General features: G+C 37.4%; 1 protein-coding gene across 1 annotated transcript in view; it reads left to right on the top strand.

Moving 5' to 3' along the window:
- The window catches only part of LSG1 (large 60S subunit nuclear export GTPase 1), a 44,866-nt gene that overhangs the window by 15,642 nt on the left and 5,321 nt on the right, over positions 1-23,903 (top strand). Inside the window, exons 8-13 of the mRNA XM_037837964.1 lie at positions 9,654-10,049; positions 11,966-12,067; positions 12,199-12,342; positions 13,939-14,062; positions 16,225-16,304; positions 16,744-16,917. Coding sequence (XP_037693892.1) covers positions 9,654-10,049; positions 11,966-12,067; positions 12,199-12,342; positions 13,939-14,062; positions 16,225-16,304; positions 16,744-16,917 — 1,020 coding nt within the window. The remainder of the gene's footprint in view (positions 1-9,653; positions 10,050-11,965; positions 12,068-12,198; positions 12,343-13,938; positions 14,063-16,224; positions 16,305-16,743; positions 16,918-23,903) is intronic.

Consider the following 23,903-nt stretch of genomic DNA (forward strand, 5'->3'; position numbering starts at 1 on the left):
ATTGCCAGTTAGAAGCAGTTTGTACTTTGTTGGTTATTTGCAACAAGAGAAGGAAAAAGAAACAGCATCAAATTACAGCTTTGAAGGAGCATCACTTAATTTATAAGTGAGGCTATTAATAAACATAACTTCTGCTTTTCATGAGAGATAAAATTAGATTATTTTACTGATTGTAATGGTTGACATTTTCCTCAGTGTTCTTCTATAATAATCATTGGGCAGAAATCAACTGTAATTTTCTTAATGCCAATAGCTTGCAGCTCTAAGAGCTCTTTAGTACTAAGCACATAATAAATCTTCAAAAAAATAAGTTTTGGTTGTCTACTTTGAATGTTAGCTATAACATGTCCTGTGAATATACATTCCTAAATATTTTCAAATAAGCACTAGTTTGAAGCAAAAAAAAAAATTATATTCATAATATATTTCTTTTTAATATCTTGCATCCAGACAAAAAATAATACTAGTATTCACTTAACCAAATACATATTAAACACCTACTGTCCCTTCTGGAATGTAAGCTTCATGAAGGTAAGGACTTTATCTGTTCACCATTGTACCCCTAGTGCCTTTAACAGTGCCTGGCCAAAGTAGGCACTTGATAAATATTTGTTAAAATAATAAGTGTATGGATTATTATGCCAAGCACTTTGCTAGATGATGGGGTTCTATCATTCAGTCATTTATTTACTGGAGGAAGACAAACAGTAAACAAATATGTCATATATTAGGTGGTAAGATGTGTATCGCAGGATATCCCTACTGAGGAATCTGATAATGAAAACACTGATTCCTTCTCTCTATGCTGCTTTCATGTACCACCTGATGTTTTCTGTTCTGATAGTGAAGAACCAGTTATTCCTTCTGATATAGAAGCATATTTAACAGAACTTTTACCTAAAAACACTCAAGTACAATTTCCAAATGATAAAAAATGGAAAGGCCTTACTATAATAACTGGGAAAGATGATTCATATCCTTCAAGTCCCATATTAGATTATACTGAAGGGGAAGCTAAACAGTTAAAAAAGCTGTGAATATTTGCAAGAAAGCAGAAAGGTCCTCTCAACCTTCTAAGATATAGATAATGTGTAATTGCTTAGTCCTTTGTGAAAACAGGATGGGCTGCAGCTGTTACTTTAATCATAAATAAGTCATAAATAATGTAGCAAGGTCGAATACAGTCCTAATCAAATGTATGTTTATCAATATGATGTAATGGCTAAACTAATCATAAAATAAAATGAAAAAGCTATATTAACAAGTTAAAAACAAGTACTAATAATCTGTTTTCTAATTTTTAGTCTTTATGCAAGTAAAAGTATATTACATTGCTCTTACAGAAATCATAGCTTACTTAGTAAAAATATTATCAGTAGAGTTTTACAGGCATTCAAGGCTAAGTCTCTGGTAATGTGGATACCTTCCTTTGATCTTGAACCACGCATGGATCAAGGTGCTTCACTTAGACATTAGTGTTCATAAAGCATCATTTAATGTAAAAATAGAATATGATTTGATTGAATGTAAATCAAAAGTGCTATAAATTCTCTGTAACTGAGATAAGGGGGAGCTCTCTGATCTCATGTCTAGCTGCGTCTGGAGGAGTGGGCTCCCAGGCTTCATAATGTATCAATTAATTTTTACATTATAAACTTGTTCCTTTTACTTTAAGTGCTCCTTTAGTAAAAATGTGTTAGTGGTGAAAAAGAAAAAAAAAGATACTGGTATGTAGTTTTCTTTTCTTGTGATTTCTTTTTTTGACTTTGGTATGAGAGTAATGTTAACCTCATAGAATGAATTAGGGAGTGTTGCCTCCTCTTCAGTTTCTTAGAAGAGTTTGAGCAGGATTGGTGTCAGTTCTTCCTGGAATGTTAGGTAAAATTCCCCTGAGAAGCCATCTGGTCTTGGGCTTTTCTTTGTCAGAAGATTTTTGATTACTTTTTCAGTCTCCTTGCTAGTTATTGGTTTGTTGAGATCTTCTATTTCTTCTTGAGTCAGTGTAGGTAGTTAGTGTGTTTCTAGGAATTTGTCCATTTCATCTGGGTTGTCTTAATTTGTTGCTCATAAAATCTTCCTGTAGTTTTTTTATTGCAGCGGAATTGATAGTAATACCCCCCTTTTCAATTCTGATTTTAGTGATTTGAGTCCTTTCTTTTTCTTCATCATTCTAGCTAAAGATTTGTCAGTTTTACTGATCTTTTCAAGGAACCATCTTTGATTTTGTTGATTCACTCCTTTTTATTCTGTGTTTCGTTTATCTCCACTCTAAAATTTGTTATTTCCTTCCTTTTGCTCAGTTTGGGTTTAGTTTGCTCTTCTTTTTATGGTTCTTCCAATTTTGAGGTTAGGTTTCTTATTTGACATGTTCTTTTTTAATGTAAACTTTTAGAGCTATACATTTCCCTCTCAGCACTGCTTTTGCTGTATCCCTTAAGTTTTAGTATGTTGTATTTTCATTTTCATTTGTCTCAAGATTTTTCATAACTTCCCTTGTGATCTTCTTTGATCCATTAGTTAAGAATGTGTTTAAAAAACCTAAGATGGCGGCTAGGTGAGACGGGGCAAAAAAACACCTCCGTGAAAAATACTAGATAAAAACCAGAAAGTGACCCAGAACCCCAATTCCAGCGATGCACCAGCTGGACAAGGTCTGCTAAAACCACAGGAACCATGCACTTGGTGAAACCGGGAGTCTGCATTCTGAAATGAGTGAGTAAGCCAGCTGAAAGTCCCGTGGCCGTGCTGCAGTGTGGGGAAACTGCGGGTTGGCATTTGGAGACGGACTAGTTCTTTTAAAAAAAAAAACCTGGGAGTGGCTGCAGATGTGGCAGTGAGAACCACACAGTAAAGCACTGCAGGAGCGGGCTGTAGTCAACACCTCAGTGTCTGGTGTGGAGGATAGCCCTCCCCACACCCGCTGCTGATTGTCCTGGGCCAGAGGGACAAAAGGGAGAGCCAAAAGGAGAAAGAAACCACGCCCCTTGCAGCCAGCTTCCCAGTATGCTGGTGACACTCCTGCCTGGGGCCAGACCCACAGCCCAGAGCCGCACCAGGAAACCCAGTGTGACGGGGAGTGTATCCCACAGCACCGTGCACACGCCACAGTATCAGCCGTGGACAGTGGCCTTGGGTGCAACCACAGCTAGTTGTCCCGGAGCTGGGAAGGCGGAGCTGTGCGAAAAGGCGGGGGTTGAGACGCCCCATTCAGCCATTTTTGCATCAGGCTGGGAGCGCCTCTGCACGGCCCGGTGGCCCAGGGCTTCCCTTGAGGGAAGGCACGCACTTGTGATGTAGCACAGCCTTCCCTCAGCAGAGGTCCTGGAAGATCACAGCTATCAAGCAAAGCAAATGCCAGGAGGCCAAAAACAACAGAAAATCTTAAAGCATTTGATAAAACCAGACGATATGGAGAACCCAATCCCAAACACCCAAATCAAACGATCAGAAGAGACACAGTACTTGACACAATTAATCAAAGGACTACAGTCAAAGAATGAGAGCATGGCACAGGATATAAAGGACATGAAGAAGAACATGGCACAGGATATAAAGGACATAAAGAAGACCCTAGAAGAGCATAAAGAAGAAATTGCAAGAATAAATAAAAAAATAGAAGATCTTATGGAAATAAAAGAAACTGTTGGCCAAATTAAAAAGACTCTGGATACTCATAATACAAGATTAGAGGAAGCTGAACAACGACTCAATGTCCTAAAGGACCACAGAACAGAAAATGAAAGAACAAAAGAAAGAATGGAGAAAAAAATCAAAAAAATCAAAATGGATCTCAGGGATATGATAGATAAAATAAAACATCCAAATTTAATACTCATTGGTGTCCCAGAAGGGAAAGAGTAGGGTAAAGGTCTAGAAAGAGTATTCAAAGAAATTGTTGGGGAAAATTTCCCAAACCTTCTAAACACCATAAATACACAAAGCATAAATGCCCAGCGAACTCCAAATAAAATAAACCCAAATAAACCCTGCTCTGAAACATATTATGATAAGATTGTCATATACTGAAGAGGAGGAGCAAGTCCTGAAGGCAGGAAGAGAAAAATAATTCACCACATACAAAGGAAACAACATAAGACTAAGTAGTGACTACTCAGTGGCCACCATGGAGACAAGAAGGCAGTGGCATGACATATTTAAAATTCTCAGAGAGAAAAATTTGCAACCAAGAATACTTTATCCAGCAAAACTTTCCTTCAGATTTGAGGGAGAGCTTAAATTTTTCACAGACAGACAAATGCTGAGAGATTTTGCCAATAAAAGACCTGCCCTACTTCAGATACTAAAGGGAGCCCTACTGACAGAGAAACAAAGAAAGGGGAGAGAGAGAGAGAGAATTTTAACAGACATATATAGAACCTTACATCCCAAATCACCAGGACACACATTTTTCCCTAGTGATCATGGATCTTTCTCCAGAATAGACCATATGCTGGGACATAAAACAAGCCTCAATAAATTAAAAAAAAAAAACAATTGAATATATTCAAAGCACATTCTCTGACCACAATGGAATACAAATAGAAGTCAATAATTTTTGATTTGTAACTCCACTATTTACTTCCTACAGGATATAAAATACATAAACTCTAATGACAGATCAGTGGTTTTGGACTCAAAGTAAAATATGTAATTTTTGACAAGAACTATATAAAGGTGGGGGGATGGAAGAGTATAGGAACATAGTTTAGGTCATATTGAAGTAAAGTTGGTATCAAAGAAAACCAAGATTGTTATGGATTTAAGAGGTTAAATTTAAGCCCCACAGTAAACACAAAGAAAGTATCAGAGAATGTGATCATAGAGATGAAAAGTAGAGTATGGGTTATGAGAAGTGGGGGAAGGGGCAATGGGGAGTTAAGAAATGAGTGTAGGGTTGCTGTTTGAGGTAAAGGGAAATTTCTAGTAATGGATGGTGGGAAGGAGATAGCATTAAAACATTCTAAATGTGATTAATTCCACTAATGGAATGGTAGGGAGGGGGTGAAATGGGAAGATTTAGGATATATATATGTTTCCACAATTGGTAAAAAAAAAAAAGACAGTCTAAATAGATGACAGTTGAATGCCAAGGATGATCCTGGATGGGATCTGAGGATGGAAGACAGGAGTCTCAGGGGGACATAGTTGGGACATAAGAAAAAAAAAAAATTAGGAAATATAGAATGTAAGCTTTGTATCAATGTTGAATTTCTTGAACTTCTTAGCTGCACTTAATGGGATTGCATAGAAGAATGTTCTTGTTCGTGGGAATTGTATATGTGAATTATAGTGTTGGTTCAAGGATGTGTGCAGCTTACTCTCATATGTTCAGAAGACAGAGCAATAGGTAATGGATGATAGATAGGGAGGGAGGGAGGGAGAGAAAGAAAGAAATGGCAGTGTGACAGCATGTTAAAGTTGATGAATCAGGGCATTGGGGGAGGGGCATCAGGGAATGCTGTGTATGGGGGTTTGTATTTTTGCAACTGTTCCTGTAGCTTTGAATTTATTTCAAAAAAAAAAAGAATGTGTTGTTTAATTTCCATATAATATGTGAGTTTTCTGGTTCTCCCTCTGATATTGATGTCTAGGTCTAGCTTCATTCCATTGATTTCAGAGAAGATACATTGTTTGATTTCAGCACTTGTAAATTTATTGAGTCTTGTTTTGTGACCTAACATATGGTCTGATCTGGAGAATGATCCAAATGCACTAGAGAAGTCTTTGTATTCTGTTACTGCTATGTAAAGTTTTCTCTATGTGAATCTCTTATGTCTAGGTGGTTTAGGTGTCCTTCAAGTGTTGTATTTCCTTATTGATCATCTGTTTAGATCTTCTGTCCATTATTGAAAGTGGCATATTAAAATTCCCTACTATTAATATAGAACGATGTATTTCTCCCTTGAAATCAGCCAATATTTTCTTCATATATTTTGGGGCTCTGCTGTTAGGTGCAAATGTATTTATAATTGTTACATCTTCTTGTTGAATTGTCCCCTTGACCAGTATTTAATGACTGTCTTTGGCCCTCATAACAGTTTTGATTTAAAGTCTGTTTTATCTTACATTAATATAGCTACCCCAGCTCTCTTTTGGTTACTACTTGCATGGTATATTTTTTTTCCATCCTTTCAGTTTCACCCTGCTTATGTCTTTGAATTGAAGGTGAACAACTGTATGTTCTGGTAAACAGCATATAGTTGGGTACTGCTTTTTTTATCCATTCTGCTGGTCTGCCTTTTAACTGGAGAGTTTAATCCATTTATATTTTTATCCACAAATGCTCCTAGTAGCTTTATTTGCATAAGTCAAAAACTGAAAACCATACAAATATCCGTCAGTTGGTGAATGAGTAAACAAATTGTTGCTCATCTACACAATGGTATATTACTCAGCAATAAAAAGGAATGACCTATTGATACATGCAACATGGATAAATGTCACTTAGGTATTCATGAATTGAGCTCACTTTTGAAAGCCAATATTTGTATCTGTTGCAGGATTAAAAATGCATTTGGGTAGGGGAATGAGTATGACTAATAACGGTCTGTTATGGATTTAGTTATTATGACATTATAAGAAGAATTGTATTGAATGATTAACCATATCTCAGGTTTGTTTCATTCTCCTGTCTGAGCCTTTTTCTTCCTTAATCCTTTTTCTTTCCTTCTTATCCTTCACTCCAGTCCTTCACTACAGGTCTTTATTACTTTGTGCTGCTTTGAACACTGTGTACTGTCCTTTCCTTTCAATCTGAAGAACTCCCTTTAGCATTGCTTTAGGGCAGGTCTAGTGGCGATGAAGTCCCTCAGCTTTTGTTTATCTGGGGATGTCTTAATCTCTCCCTCATTTTTGAAAGAAAGTCTCACTGGATATAAAATTCTTAGTTGACATTGTTTTTGCTCAGCACCTTAAGTCTTTTCAATCCACTGCCTTCCTGCCTTCATGGTTTCTGATGAGAAATTGGCATTCAGTTTAATTGGGACTGCCTTGTACGTAACACATTGCTTTTCTCTTGCAGCTTTCAGAACACTCTCCTTGTCCTTTGCATTTGACAGTTTGATCAGTGTGTGACAGGGTGTATTTTTCTTCCTGTTTATCCTGTTTGTGTTCTCTGGGCTTCTTGGATGTGCATATTCATATCTTTTGCTAAGTTTGGGGAGTTCTCTGTCATTACTTCTTTGAATATTCTTTCTGCCCCTTTCTTCTTCTGAGACTCCCATAATGCATGTATTGGTACACTTGACAGTGTCCCAGAGGTCTCTTAGGCTATTTCCGCTTTTTATCATTCTTTTTTCTTCCTGCTCTTCTTCCTAACTCATTTCAGTTGTCTTGTCTTCAAGTTCATTGATTTTTTTTCTTCTGCCAGTTCCAATTTACTCTTTAATCCCTCTTTGGAATTTTTCATTTCAGTTTTTGTGGTCTTCAACTCCATTAGTTCTCTGTGGTTCCTGTTAAGAATTTCTGTCTCTTTATTGAGATTACCATATTGTTCATTCATTGTTTTCCTGAAATCCTTTAGGTCTTTCTCTGTATTTTCCTCCTTCTCCATGAGTACATTGACATTTTTCCTGATATCCTCCAGTTTTCTCTGTAATTTCCTTTATCTCATTGAGTATATTGAAGATCATTTTCTTAAAGTTGTTGTCCGATATGTCCACAGTATGGTCTAATCTTCATTGATGTTTTCTGGATTTTTATCCTCTTCGTTTTGTTGGACCATCATTTCCTGTTTTATTGTTTGTCTTATACTCTTTTATTGTACATTATACATTTTATTATTTTAAAATGTTAACTCTGGATTTTATTCCCTGAGATGTCTTTTTCTTGAGTTTGTAATCAGCTGATATTCCAGAGATTTTCTTGAGTCCCAGAAGCTAACAAAACCAAGCAAATCAAAGCAAAAAACACCTTTCACCATCTTTGCAAACTGGCTTTGTGTTGGCTACTGCTCTCCATCAGAGTTCAGCCCTCCTACCAGGCAGGTCAGCCAAGGTGAATGCAAAATGCAGGTTCTTCCCCTACAGTGTCTACAAAGTGCAATAAAGTAAAGCACAATAAAATGAGGTATGCCTGTATTTTGTTTTTACCTCAACGTAGGATAGGATTGTTCCTCTTAAATACTAGTGTTAGTAGTTTGAGCCAAAATAGAGTTCATATTGAATGTGAAATTTGTTTTTCTCCCCTTCTTGCTTTGAATCATCTGCAGATTTTGTGTGTTTGCCCTTCTATATATTTTTTCAACTCATTGATAACATTGTTGAATAAGATAGGACCAACGGCAGATTTGTGATCCTTTGTGGACTTAATAAGCCCCATGTGCAAAGTACTTCAAATATTTATCATTATATCTCTTTGCCTTGATGCACCAGCCCCATAACCCTGTCAGAAATGGAAAAAGGGTTACTTTCTGTACAGCATCCCCTGATCTACTAACCAAGTAGCCATTTCAAAAGGAAATGGAATTTTTTTTGTATGATATATTCTGAGGGAATCCTATTGCCTCCTGTTGATGCCCATCTTATTTTTTAGGGCTTACCAGCCAACTTGTAGAATTGTTACAACATCAGTGTCTGGTTTAACAGTGTGATTTACGAAAGATATTCTTTTTTTAAAATTAGATAAAATTTGCTCCTCTCAAGTCTTCTGGAATCTCTAACATTATCCATTACTTCTCAAAAAAATATATCTATTTATCAGTTGAGGTTGTAGCATCATATCTGTTGTCACATCTGTAATTTGGGCATCAAAAATGAACTTTATTAAGAACAGTTTGCTTTTTTGCGTGTTTCCTCACCTATCAGTGGGTATGGTTCTTCCACTACAGTTGTTCATTCTCTTATTTTTTAAAAGTGTGACTTTTTAGGTGATTACTTTGTATTCTTGGCTTCTGTTAAGTTATGCTGTATTCCCCAAAGAATTTTCCTTCTTTCTTCTTATTTCTAACATAACTGCTAGAGTCCTTTTGTTGTCTTTAGCATTTTTCCTGAGCCTATACTGTTTCAAACCTAAGTTTTTCTAATACACGTGCACATTCACATCCCATTCTTGTTTTTGTACTTCTTTCGTATTTTAGAATCCAATTCAAAGAGCTCATAGAGAGGAGCACAGAGTTTTTTACATTCATTGCTCATATTTTGTGACAAATTGCATCCAATTCTGTGGTTCTATTGTAAGCCATGTTTCTTTTTGATTGCCAGGCATGATCATGAAACTTATCTGTTTTTTACCTGACATTTTGTTTTTATCTTTACTTTCATCAAATTTAGGAGATATGTTTGACCAAGTTCATTGTGTCCCTTCTGTGACTGTTACTCATTCTGACATTAAACTATTTGGAAATGATACAAGGTTATAACACTTCCAAATCCCAACTAAAGCACCTTTATGAATAAGAATTGGTAATACTGTACATTGCCTTATTTCTGCTCTGTCAACAGGGATTCAAAAGAACACATCCATGCACAGTAAATGATTTTAACCTCTCTCTTTCCAAAGATGATTGTTTTGAAAACATCTTTAGGAATCTACAGTTGGTAAATTGTTTGTACTCTGTTCATCTTATATTACCAACTCACTGAGTATTTTCACTGGAGTGAAAAGTACAGTTTTTACATACTTCTGAACTTTTGTGGTTTCTGTTATTTCATTAGGAACAAGTAAATGGAAATCCTGGAGAAGTCAGTTCAACTGAGTTGGAAAACTCTGAGTTTGATGAGGCTGAGATGGAACATCTCCCAGGCAGAGATTCTCTCTCAGTTAGTGAAGATGCCTCCAGTGATGAAGATGACAGTGAGTATGAGGACTGTCAGGAGGAGGAAGAAGAAGAATGGCAGACATGTTCAGAAGAAGACCTTGATGAAGAGTTTTGTGACCAGGGCTGGAAGAAAAGCTGTACTGCTGATTCTGAGGTGCAGGGCAGGAAAACTCCACAGAAGAGGCAGATGCACAATTTGAGCCACTTAGTATCAAAGCAGGAATTACTGGAGATCTTTAAGCAGCTGCACACTGGGAAGAGGGTGAAAGATGGGCAACTTACCATTGGACTGGTAAGCTGAAATACGTTGTAGAATTTTTGCTACCAGGAGGATCTTCACTCCCTATCCTTTGGTAGTGATACTGGGACCCAGAGACCAGTCAGGCTTCTGGAATCATAGGGAACATTATTGCACTCGTATTACCCACTGGCCTTGTGGGAGTAAGCAGTGTGACATTCAAAGCCCAAAGAAGTAAATTTCTTAGGGTTTGTATTTATTATACTCCAGTTCATATTAAATATCTTCTCCAGTCTCTTTCTAGCTCAGCTGTTCACATCATGAGAATTACTAAGAGAGACTAGAATGAGAGAGCTTTTAATCTTTAGAGTTCCAATCCAGTGTTCTTACTTTTTTCTGTAGGGTTTTGGCATTCTGTGATCCTTGGTACTTGCTAACTTATACTGTAAATATCCCAAATGCGTATTAAGGGGAATCCCTTAATCTTGGGGCCAGGCAAAATAAGACATATGCTTTCAAGGCACAAATGCTACATAGAAAATAGGGAAAAGATCACATCCCTAATTATATATCCAAAAGTATCTACAAATTTCCCCCAAACTCCAGGAGAATACAGCATATGGCCTTGTCGTAAACTAAGGGAATATAAGATGTAGAGAAGGTGCTCTAAAGATTGTGGATTATACAAAAAGTAGAGGAAAGGAAATCATGGCAAGTTTGTCTCCTTGCTCTTACATTACATGCCAAGTATAGCTAATCTTAATTTTTTTTAGCCCCTTTACCCCTCTCAGAAAGAAAAAGCTCTATTTAAAATGACTGTTTAAAATGACCTGGGTATAATTCCCAGTTTTAAGTAATTAATTTGCTATGAACCTTGGAAAAGTTAAGTTATTCATCTAAGTTTAAGGCTTAATTTGGTAATTATTGTTGCTAAAAATTCGTTTTTCACAATTGGAAATCCCAGCTACCCTTCCAAATTAGTTTCTTTCCCGCTTTTATGAAAATACTAAGCAGCCTCCCTCACTTTCTAGATTTCTAACTCTAGAAATCTGAGAACAGGTTAATTTACTCATTCTGCAAATACTGAGCACCTGCCACAAGCCAGGCATTCTTCTGGATCCTAGCATTACTATCTGTAGGCAGGACAGACACAATCCCCATTCTTTAGCTTGTTGGTCTGCAGGGGAAGCAGGCATTTAACAAGGAATTCTGAGCACAATGAGTGTTATAGAGGGGAAAGAAGTTCAACACCCTATGGAAATTATCATGAGGGAACCTGATCTGAGAGGGAGGGGTTGGCAGCAAGAGCCCCCAAGCAAATAACATTTAAACCAAATCTACAACTGTTTTACTGTGTTCATGGAATGGCAAGTGATTGTGATTAAAGTTTGAAGAGTGGAGAGATTTCAGACTGGAATGGTGAAAGTATGTACATTAAGAGTTTTGTAATAGAGGTAGAAATTTGAGATTTTATATTGAAGGGGATAGATAGTCATAATCTTCCAGTCATCCTGACAAAGGAGTCATGTAACACAGGGAGTTGGATTTGAAGGCATGGGGGAAAGCCAAGTTTGCTTATCATTTTATTTGAGAACTTCTTTTGTTCCTTTATATGATCCCACTTAAGGGGCAACGTGAAATTTCAGATTTATTGATATTGTGGGGGGAAGTTGGTGGTGGTGCGAGTGAGTATTGTCCCAACCTGAACCCAAGAGTAATTAACTGACATCGAGTCATTATGCCATTTTAATTTTTTAGTCAGGAAGATAGAAACTTGCTAAAAAGTTTTAAAAATTAAAAATAGTTACATATTATGATTATTAAAATGTCAGCAAACACAGAGCATCTATTTCAAATAATCTTCTAAGTGACCAGTAGCTCATGCCAGTTTTATCGCCATTTACTTAATATCTTTGGGTTGATAGATGTACTATTTGACTTCTATTCAGTTATTTCTGAATCTTTTCTAGGTGGGCTACCCTAATGTTGGTAAGAGCTCAACAATCAACACCATCATGGGCAACAAGAAAGTGTCTGTGTCTGCCACACCTGGTCACACCAAGCATTTCCAGGTATTTTCACAGCATCGGCCTCTGTATTTCCTTCTCAGCCACTCTCTCCTTCTGGGTATTTGCTGCAAATCTTTGTGCTGCTCTTCTTCATCTGCTGTATGCCTACCATAAACCTCTTACTTGCCTTTCAGACTCTGTATGTGGAGCCAGACCTCTGCTTGTGTGACTGCCCGGGTTTGGTGATGCCATCCTTTATCTCTACCAAGGCAGAGATGATTTGTAGTGGTATCCTACCAATAGACCAGATGAGAGATCACATCCCACCTGTATCACTAATATCCTTTCTGGTTCAGAAGGAATCTGGTTGTTATATGTATATTAGGGCTTCAAGTTTGATTTGACATTGCTTGAAGCAGCATTTAATGGATTCAGGTCTGATATCTTTAGGATGGAGAATCTGAACACTTGCTAATGATCTGTTGAAGTTTATACAGTGAGATAGCATTAAGACTTCAGAATTAGAACCTCATCTCCTGATTTCAGCAGTATAGTGTGGTATAATTGGAAGAGTATTAGCTCATTTAATTTTCAAAACAACTCTTGAGGCAGGTACTCCTATTATTCCCATGTCCTCATACATCAGTAAACTAATGCACAGAGAAGTTAAATAATTTTACCAAGATCTCATAACTAAAAAGAGGTAGATTAGGAACTCAGCTACTTCTCAACAGCGTGTAATGAGTTAGTACTCAGGTTGATGTGTTAAAAACTGTGCAGGGTGTAAGATTTTACCCTGCTTTTAAGCCAACAAGGTAGTCTGTTATAGTTTCATGGATGCTGGCAGAAGACAGGAAACTCCATGAAACCAGCAGGCTGATTGGATAGCATGTTAAGTAGAGTAAAAGTTCAGACCCTCAACAGTTTTCAACAAGATTCTTAATGACTACATTCTAGGCCACACCTTTTTGTTTCCCCTAATTTCTGTTTCTCTTACAAGAAATAATGAATAAGAATTAATTTATCCAGGATAGATAAAATGTGATCTGTCTGTAAAGTGGAATACTATCAGTTGTTCTATGCAGTAAATCTTAGGGCAACATGGGTAAATCTGAAAACACTGTACAGTATATACATATACATGTACAGTATGACACCATTTTTGTAGAAATTTTCATTTCATAGGAACACTAAAAATACAAAAAGTGGGTCTGATACAATGTTTTGAAAGTTTAAATTTTGGCACATAATTTTTTAATAGGCAAATATTGTTACCCTTGGTAGTTGGCAGCACTGGTCTTATATTATTTGTGCTTTTCTAGAATTTTAAGTCTCTATAAATTAATAAGCAAACATACATTGTACTTACTGCAAGCCAGATACTGGGTTAAGTACTGTGGAGGATACAGGCATCAGTCAGACCTGGATCTCACCCTTAAGGAGTGTTCCATCTAGAGGGGAAATAAGGCCTGTGCATAAAAAACTGTGATACATTACAGAATGCTGTAAGTGGCTTAAGAAAAATACAGATGAGAAGCTGTGGAAGATTAGACCAGAGGAGAAAAGATAATCTCTCCTTGCATGGATACAGGGATATGGAAGCAAAGACTCTCTTTGTGCTTTATCTCTTTGTTTGGGTCATTTCACAGATTTATCGGTTATTTAGAATTTTGCTTTTCAAGGTAAAAATGTGTCATCTTTAAGGTCTATTTCATATATAATATTTTATATAGTTACTAATTTAAAGTGATTATTAGTGCATAAGGCTTTGTTTAAAAGAAAAACAATCTTTTAAAATTAATGAATGACTGTACTCTTCCTTTAGGAAGGAGAAAACGTGTTTGTCATAGATAAGCCATGTTCTGAAAAGCATCTCTCAGGCCCCAGAGGGAGGGTGGGTCAACTCAGGGAAACAGATTCCTTGACAAGCTTACGTTTGTCAGAATATTCCAAGACATGTTTTAGAAGCTACCTATGGAATTAATATCATAAAGCCTAGAGAAGATGACGATCCCCTTCGACCTCCAACATCAGAAGAATTGCTGACAGCTTATGGATGTGAGTTGTGATTTATTTATAAACCTGTGCAGTTATATAGTTAATGAAAGAAATACTACTCTGCAAAGAAACAAGTTCTTTAGCATTCCTTACGTCATCTTCCAGTTTTGATGTACTGGTTTTCTGTTGGCGTTGCCTACAAAGTGACCTCTACGTGACTGATTTGGTGATGGTTTCAGGATTGAACAGTAAATGAGGGAGAACTAACTGTTACCTGGAAAGTATTTCATGTCAATGAGTTAAGTGCTTTATAGAGTTAGAAAAAGAGATGGCTGGTATTCCTCGCTTCTTCCCTATGTCTGCTCTTTCCTAACCTTCAAAGTGAAAATCGTATCTCTGGGAAGCCACATGTCTTCCGTGCTCTCTTCTCTGGCTCTTTCCCCATAGGAGGACTAGATGGCGGCATTGTTGAAAGCTCCCATAGGGAGCTCAGGACCTGTCAGCAGCTTCTAAAGACAAGACCTTAGGGCCTTTGCCACTCTGATGGTACCCATCTGCAGACACGGGGTTTCTGATCTGAGGCTACTGTTGGCATTTTCTGGAGTCTTCTCCCAAACAGGGTAGAAAAAGGGGTATTGGGAAGAAAATTAATATGGTTGTCAGAGGGGGATAGGAAAGTTCTGAGAAGAACATTAGAATGGAAAGCCCTCAGAAATTGGGACAGAGTGGAGCTTTGTTAGGATAGAGACACAAAGCATCCCTGCCATTTGTCCCTTGTAAACTTTGACATTAAAATGAGTCTAACGCTATCCCATCCTCATGTTTTATGCCACTTCCACATGGGAGTTATCTCTGCCTATCATTTCTCCATTTGTGTGTAAATTGCTTGCCTTAAATACAAACTTTAAAGGTGGTCTGGAGAATGTTTAACTGCCTACAGAAACAAGACAGCGATGACAGAAACATTTCCATGCAGATTGGCTTTTAAGGAATTGCCACTGGCTGGGAAGGAGTTCAGGTACTTGGGTATTTACTAGCAGTGAAAAGTGATTTGATATGAACTACTTTCATATCAGACTTTGAACTTAATCTTAATTGAGAGACCTGATAAAATCGGAATAAGGAAAAGGCCAATTAGTTTGTAACAATGGGATGATCACATACACAAGAGTTTCTAAGATTACTGTCTGCGGGGTCCGTGCACACTAAAGTTTCTGACAGTTAAGAAGTTCAAGAGAAATTTTGTAGAGTAGGTTCTTGGAAATAGGTTTAAAAGGCATTGCCAGCTTACTCTTGTTTTAATTTGTATTTCTTTACTAGTGAAGTTGAACATTTTCCCATATGCTTTTTGGTCATTTATATTTCTTTTGGAAATTGCATTTTTCTATGTGTTGCCTTTGTTTTAATGATTTGTAGATGTTCTTTGTTACATGTGCTGCAGATATTTTCCCATTTTCATTTATTTTTGGTTTCTTTAGACCTCCAGAAGTTGACAGTTTCAAAAGACTGTTTTCCTTCCATTTTGACTTGGCTGGATTTAGTGTTTTACTTGGGAAGGCCTTCTTTATCCCCCAAGGATAAAACTATTTTACTATAATTTCTTTTATTTAACCTTTAGATTTTTAATCTGCGTAAATTTATTTTTTGTGTATGATGTGAATTAAGGTTCTATTTTCTTCTAAACTGAAAAAGCCAACACATAGTATGCGAAGGAGCTAGATTTTGAATCCAAGTGCTGTCTGCCAAAATCTGTGTTCTTAAGCGCTATATTCTGAGACTTCTAACTGTATTAGTTTTAAAGGAATCTTTGCTTTATATTTGGGAAACAAAAAAAATTAGGTATATCAAATAAGATAACTTATTCTATTGCTTTTGGTTTTGTTAATAATATTGGTGACATATTCTCTACCAGTGACCTGAATAAATATTTCAAATCAAGGGATAGAAGAAATAACTGGAATAGAGAGAAATTGAGTGTGTCTATTATGGCTTGGTGCCAGGTGGTTGTTAGGATAAGACATAACTATGTTGTCTCTGCTCCTGGATTATTGGATATTTTTAATGCTAATCAAAATATTTTCTATGATGATAGTTAAATAATTTTTTAAAAGAGGAAGGATGTATTGTTAGTATAGTAATAAAAAAGACTAAATTTCCATCACCTTAGTTGTTTTATTGTGATATTCTAACTTAGGTATTGCAAAATTCATTTCTGCTCATAGATATGCGAGGATTCATGACGGCACATGGGCAGCCAGACCAACCTCGATCTGCACGATATATCCTGAAGGATTATGTCAATGTATGTGAATCCTGCGTCTTACTGGGATAAACAGGTCTTCTTTTTCCACTTAGTGTGTTCTTAGATAATGGCAACCCTTTAAATTATAAAGGAGATATTTTCTCATTGAGATTGTGTCATAACTGGGGTCATGTTTTTGATCTGGAGGAATTGGCATTATATTAATCATTCAATGATAGATGAATAGCATATCATGAAAGATGAAGGGCTCTGAGCTCCTATCGTCAGTGAAAAGGATAAATTTATGTCTCTGGTTATTTATTCTGGAGGCTCAGCATTTGAGGAAATGTTTTGGTCATGGAGGATAGACCTGCCCTTCTCTAGACAACTGCATCATAGTGTGCCAAGTGGAAAACATCTCCTCTGAGGACTTTTTCTTTTTCCTGGGGTTACACAGACAGCACTTACAATGCACTCATCACTCATGTTGTCTGTGTAGGGTAAACTGCTCTACTGTCATCCTCCTCCTGGAACTGATCCTGTGACCTTTCAGCATCAGCATAAGCGATTCCTAGAGAACAAGATGAATGGCAGTGAAATAAAAGTGCAGCGAGGCAGAAGTAAAAGAGTAAAACAGATTGAAAATGTGGTTGACAAAAGCTTTTTTCATCAAGTAAGTTTTCAAGTTTTTCTTTAACTTCTGACCCAACGCTTTTTTTTTTTAAACAGCTTTATTGGATACCATTCACATACCATACAGTTCACCCTTTTAAGGCATACAGTTCTTTAGTTTTTGGTAAATTCAGGGTTGTGGAACCATCAACACAGTTAGCTTTAAAAAACATTTTTATCACCCCAAAAAGAAAGTCCATTCCCTTTAGCCATCACCCCCAAACATGCCCCCAAGCCTCCTATCCTCACCCCATCCTAGCCCTAGGAAACCACTAATCTCCTTTCTGTCTCTATGGATTTGCCTCTTGTAGACACTTCCTAAAAATGGAATCATACAATATGTGGCCTTTTGTGACTGGCTTCTCTCAGTATAATGTTTTTAAGGTTCATCCTTGTTGTAGCATGTATCAGTATTTCATTCCTTTTTATGGCTAAGTATGTTCCATTATATGGATATATACCACATTTTGTTTTATTCCCACCAACATCTTATAAGGGTTCCAGTTTCTCCACATCCACCAACACTTATGGTCTCTCTTTTTTATTTTAGCCATCCAAGTTATGAAGGTGGTATCTTGTGATTTTGGTTTGTGTTTCCATAATAATTCATGATGTTAAGCATCTTTAAAGTTATTTTAATTGACTACTGTATCAAAAAAAAGAAATCAGCTGTACCCAGATAATGAGTCAATGTTTATTCGGTGCTTTATCCATGTGCCTCACTCAAGCCTCCAGGCAGATATTATCCCATTTTACAGCTGAAGACATTGAGGCCCAAGGAGACTAAGTGACTTACCTAAGGACACTTGTTTTAAGTGACAGAATTGAGATAGAACTTGGGTATTTGTGGCTCCCAGTTTGTTACTTCCAAATCTATGCCAATATTTAGAAAAAAATTGACCACCAGCATTAAAGATTACAGTTCTTTTTTGAGCCCACAACCGTCATTTGGGTGTATAAGTTGAAGTTGTAAATGTTTACGAGACGTTTCTAAAGGCCTTTACAAAAAATCCAAAAGTTTATGGTTAATTTTAGTAATTCATAGGTCTAACGTTTAACTTCTAGAGCAATATTTTCTTATTATAAGATCATAAAATACTGCTTTTTACTTACAAATCATGTTGGATTAAAATTTTCTTTCTAAGTAAAGTTAAACTTTGTTTAGTTTTTTTGTTGTTTTACTTTAAATAGATTAAATTAAAATCTCAAGTTTATAAAAGCTTTATTTCCTATGTGTAAGTCACTGCACTAGGATTTGGAATACAAAATGAATAAGATCTAACTCTTGCTTTCAAGGGGTTGACATTTTCACAGAGGGGAGACAAACAAGTTAAATAAATAGTGTGACATGTTAATGCTAGGACAGTGGTACCATTAAGTACATTATAAATCCAGATGAAGTAACAGTTAATCTGGAGTCTTGGGCAGAGGAGGTGATTTTTATGCTGTACTTTAAGGGATGATTAAGAACATGCCAGTTTGGATGGTACCCAACCCAATCAAGATGATGGAGTGAGATGCTTCAGGGCTCCCTTCCCCCACAGAAGGTTTGAACAATCAGCAAGAACTGGCAGAAACATCTTTCTCAAAGCTCTAGAAAACAGTTACAGGACTGCAGTTACACGGCAAGTGCCAAATCAAGAAAAAGGCAACATAAAAGCAGTAGGATTTTGTGGCATCCTGGCTAGCCCCTCCTGTACTCTTCATCAGCTTGGCATGGAGCCAGCCTGCATTCCCAGGGCAGATTCCGAGTCTCAGTTCCAGAGGGAGCAGATTAACCCTCGTTCACTTACTGGGAGCAGGTATGTCTGGCCCAGTCTGTTTGGTGGTGGCCTGAGGGACTAGGTATCCCTGTATCTGCCCTGTGTGTAGAAGCCAACTCAGAGCTCTCCTACAGAATACTGGGCGAGCAGTCAGGTAGTTGCTGGGGCAAGGGATTGCTGGCTTTAGAACATAGACTGCAGTACCTGGGACCATGAGGAAACTTTCCTAGGGAAGAGAGGACATAGGGAACCACATAAACAGGGGAATTCCTAGGGCCACATGCACATGCCCAAGATAAGATGCATGTGCAGGAAGGACCAGGGAAGCCCTTACGTTTGTATGCACAAGCTCTGAAAGAGAGTACTTTCCAAGGTCAATCTACAAAGCCTAGGAAAGGTGTTTTCCATTTTTCCTTTTATTTCTTTACTTTTTGTTAACTCTGCATTCAAGGAAAGTTCTGTCATAATGCTAACTGGATACAAGCTTAGGAATAGGCACCACAAAGTCTAAATTCCAGCGATAACATATTAAAATAACAAAATGTCCAGGTTTCAAACAAAAGGTTACAAAACATACAACGAAACAAGAAGCAATAGCCCAAGAAAGGAGATGAAGTTTAAAGCATTAGAAACTATCAATGGAGAGGATCAGACCAGGGGCATTCCAGGGCAAAGATTTTTTTAAGTGGCCCTAAATATGCTCAGAGTGCTAAAGGAAAACATGGACAAGGACAAAGAACTGAAAGGAACCAGGAAAACAATAGATGAACACAAAGAGAATATCAGTAGATGGAAATTATGAGAAAGAATCAAACAGAGATGAAGATCACAATAATAAAAATTTCTTATAGAGGTTCAACAACAGATTGAAGTTGACAAAAGGAAGAAATCTGTGAACTTGAAGATAAGACAATTGAAATCATCCAGTCTGAGGAGCAGAAAGAAAAAAAGAATGAAGAAAACGTGAACAAAGTACTAATGTATTCATTGTAGGAGCCCCAGAAGGGGAAAAAAGAAATGGGTAGAGAAAATATTCAGAGAATTAATAGTGGAAAATTTCCCAAATTTAACAAAAAACATTAATATACACGTCCAAGATGCTTAATGAACTCCAAACTGGATAAACCCAAATAGACCCACAACACACCATGTTATAATCAAACTGTTGAATGCCAAAGATAGAGAATTCTAAAAGCTGCAAGGGAGAAGCAGCATGTCATGTACAAGGGAGCCTTAGTAAGTGCCAGTTTCTCATTAGAAGCCATGGAGGCAAGAAGACAGTGGGAAAACATTTGAACTGCTGAAAGCAAAAATTGCTGACCAAGAATTCTATATCTGACAAAATTGTCTTTCAAAAGTGAGGAAGGGGCCAGGTGCTAGAGGCGGCGCCATTGGAACTGGCTTGGCTTGTGAGCCCCCCCAAGGAGCCGGAGGTCAAGACTGCAGTTACTGCCACATCTGTGCCTAGTCCCTGGCCCTTCAGCAGCATTGTGTGCAGGACAATGTTGAAGCAGCCCATAGAGTTTGAGGTGGCGCTGCTAAGCCCCAGCTCCCTGAAGCAGTGGCACCGCACCTCTGCCCAGCCCCACTCCAGGCCTTAGGCCCTTGGGCACCAGGCCAACACCACTTCAGACACAGATCCCAGATCCCACTGCCAACTCTGCAGCAGTCCTCCCTGCCCAGTAGCCAGCAATGCCTTCTGTTCCAGTTTGCTAATGCCGTTTTGCAAAACACCAGAAATGGATTGGCTTTTATAAAACGGGTTTATTTGTTTACACAGTTACAGTCTTAAGGCCATAAAGTGTCCTTAAATAGTAGGGTACCTTCACTGGAGAAAGGCCATTGGCATCTGGAAAACCTCTATTAGCTGAGAAGGCATGTGGCTGGCATCTGCTTGCTCCTGGGTTGTGTTTCAAAATGGCATTCTCCAGAAGATCTCTGTGTCAGCTTCTGAGGGCAAACTCTGGGCTAGTACCTCCAAAGCATTAGCAAAACTGCTTTCAATGGCCGTCTTCAAAATGTCTATGTAAGTTGCAGCTCCTCTCTCAGCTCCTGTGCATTCTTCAACGTGTCCCTCTTGGCTGTAGCAATCTCACTCCTTCTGTCTGAGCTTACATAGTGCGCTAGTAAACTAATCAAAGCCCACGCTGAATGGGCAGGGCCACACCTCCATGGAAGTTATCTAATCAGAGTTATCACCTGCAGTTGGGTGGGTTGTATCTCCATGGAAACACTCAAAGAATGCCCACACAAGAGTGCATCAAAGACAGTGGCGTTTTGGGAGACACAATACATTCAAACTGGCACACCTTCCAACTCTGGAGAAAAGTTTTCAGAACATAAAACAAGAACATAGTCATTACCGGAGGTAGAGACATTTAGAAGTTGTTCTTAATCAGCGTGAAGCTTGTACTTTAGCAAGTCATCCTCACTACTCAGCATTCACAGCATCTAGTTCTCCAGGTTCCCCCTAGGAAGGACCAGCCCACCTTTACCCTACCTGAAGTTTGAATAATATGTGACTTTCTCTTAAAAGACCATGAAGATAAAATTAAGGAGAAGTATGAGCAAATCCTCAATACCAAACTAGCAGAACAATATGAATCTTTTGTGAAATTCACACATGATCGGATTATGCAGTGATATGATACAACAAGCTACATGTCCTGGAAGTTTCTTGCATATCTGAGTACCAGGTTTGACCTCAAGAGATAGCTGCTGTACACTTTTTGCAACTGGTTTCATACCACATTTCAGCTCCAGCTTTACATACTGAAAACACATAATCATTTCTGCAGGACCATATTTTCTACAGCTTGAAAGACCTTGAAATTTTTTGGTTGCCACAAGCATGTCTGTCTTTCCTGCTCATCCAATAAACAGCTGTGCCCAACTGTGATAGATTTACCAAACAAAAAACTTGGAGCAGCAGTTTAGCAAAATATGCTTCCAGTGGCACTCAACACATGGAATTTCCCCAAGCACAGTCTGTAAGAAGTGTATATGAGAGTGTGTGTACATGTGTGTATGTGTATTACAAGTTATTTGTTTTGTGCAAATTTTTTTTATCTTCAGGATTCTGACTGTGAATTTGATACACAATTATCAAATTATGGTTAAAAACATTTCCTTGGTCTACAGAAGATCATTAATGTTTTGTAACCATATAAGTTGTAATGGTGGATTGTTTTACGTGTAGGTATTGTTAAATACAGGGACTGTTTCCAGGCACAGAATATGAATCATAACTTAGGATGGACATAAGATGTGATTATGATGATGACATAGCGAAGGTCTGAGGTCTAGGTCTACAAATGCTTGGTGAGGAATTAGAATAAACTGAAGGTTGGGCCATTTGACACATGAACTCTGCCTAACCATGTTGGAAAAATACTTTGACTCCAAGCCTTAAAATACCCACATGGAGTCTGTGCTCACCTCATTCACACAATCCAGGAGCCCCCAGGACAACTAAACCTCTCCAGGGAAAAATTCTCCCCTAGAGCCCTAGGAACATCAGGGATCGTTCCATAGCTTTTAAGAGATGTCCATGTTCAACTGCTTGAGCTTTGTTTTGGCAACCCCCTGCCTGAGGTTGCTTGCAGGCTGTCCTTCACTTTGTTTCCAAGGCTGAGGAACAGAAAGTAGCCTGCCTTGAGGAGGTGGAAGTTAAGTGTACATTTATTTTTTACTGTGACTTGTTCAGGACCATATTTTACAAAATGCTTTGTTTCCTTTATTATTATTATTTCTGGACAGGAAAGTTCTATTAAAATTGTTTTAGTTTAATATAGGATAGTTTTTTAAATTAGGACTTGTTTTGAAAAATTCTGAGTTATTTTAAATATATGCCAGTACCTTCCAAAGTAAGGTAATATTCAGCTGTTCTGATCAAATGGCTTAGAGAAATTTCCAGAATACTCAAATTCAAAGATTCCTTGCTAATGAATGGCTTTGACTTAAATCTAACCAAAAACTGCGACATCATTATTTGTACATTTTCATTATACAGTGTTAATAAGCTTAGTTGCAAACAAAATACTTAAGCTATTTGTTTAGGAAAAAAAAAAAGTGAGGAAGAGATTAAGACATTCCCAGGTAAACAAAAGCTGAGGGACTTTGTCATCACTGGAGTGGCCCTACAAGAAATATTAAAGGGAGCTCTGCAGGTTTAAATGAAAGAACACTGACAGTTAAGCCACATGAAGAAATAAGATCTCTGGTAAAGATCATAATATGAGTACATATAAATACCAGTACCATTTTATATGTAGCTCTGCTTTTTACTTTCTGTTGGATCTAAACACGTGCATAAAATGCAATGATAAATCAGTGGTTTGGAACTCAAAATGTATAAAAATGTATAAATTTGTGACAAGAACTACATAAAGATGCGGGGGTGGGGTATAGATATATAGTTTATGTATACTATTAAAGTTAAGTTGGGATCAAAGCAAGCAAGATTGTTACAGATTTAGAATGTTAAATTTAATCCTCATGCTAGCTACAAAGAAAATATCAGAGAATATGCAAACTCAAGAGGCAGAAAATTGTTAGAGTACAGGTTATCATAGTGGTACGAATAGGCAGTGGTGAGTTAGTGCAAAATAATGTAGGATTCCTGTTTGGGGTAAAGGGAAAGTTCCAGTAATGGATGGAGATGAGGGCACTGCAACATTATGAATGTAATTAATCTCACTGAGTGGTGTGCTTGGGAGGGGTCGGGATGGGAATATTTATGTTGTATGTATGTTTCCACAACTAAAAAAAGATAAAAAGATAATGATAATTAAATTCAATACATAGTACTGGATGGTATCTAAAAATGGAGGAGAAAAGGCTCAAAAGGATATTACTTGGAAATAAAAAAATTGGAATATAGAGTGTAAACTTTATATCTGTTAAATTTCTTGAACTTGATAACTGCACTTAAAGTGATTACATAAGTGCATGTCCTTGTTCATAGGAAATGTACATGGAAGTATTATATGTTCAAGGATTATGTGTGTGACCTGCTCTGAAATGTTCAGAAGATAGGTAGGTAGGTTGATAGAATGATACAGGAAAGGTGACAGAATGTTAAAATTGGTGGATCTGGGTATCTGGGGGGAGGGAGTATTGAAGTTCTCTGTATGGAGTTTGTATTATTTTTGCAACTGTCTTGTAAATTTGAAATTATTTCAAAATAAAAAGTAAGTATGTATGTGTATATGTGTAGTTGGAA

Source organism: Choloepus didactylus, chromosome 1 (assembly GCF_015220235.1).
Source record: "Choloepus didactylus isolate mChoDid1 chromosome 1, mChoDid1.pri, whole genome shotgun sequence".
NCBI classification, from domain to species: Eukaryota; Metazoa; Chordata; class Mammalia; order Pilosa; family Megalonychidae; genus Choloepus; species Choloepus didactylus.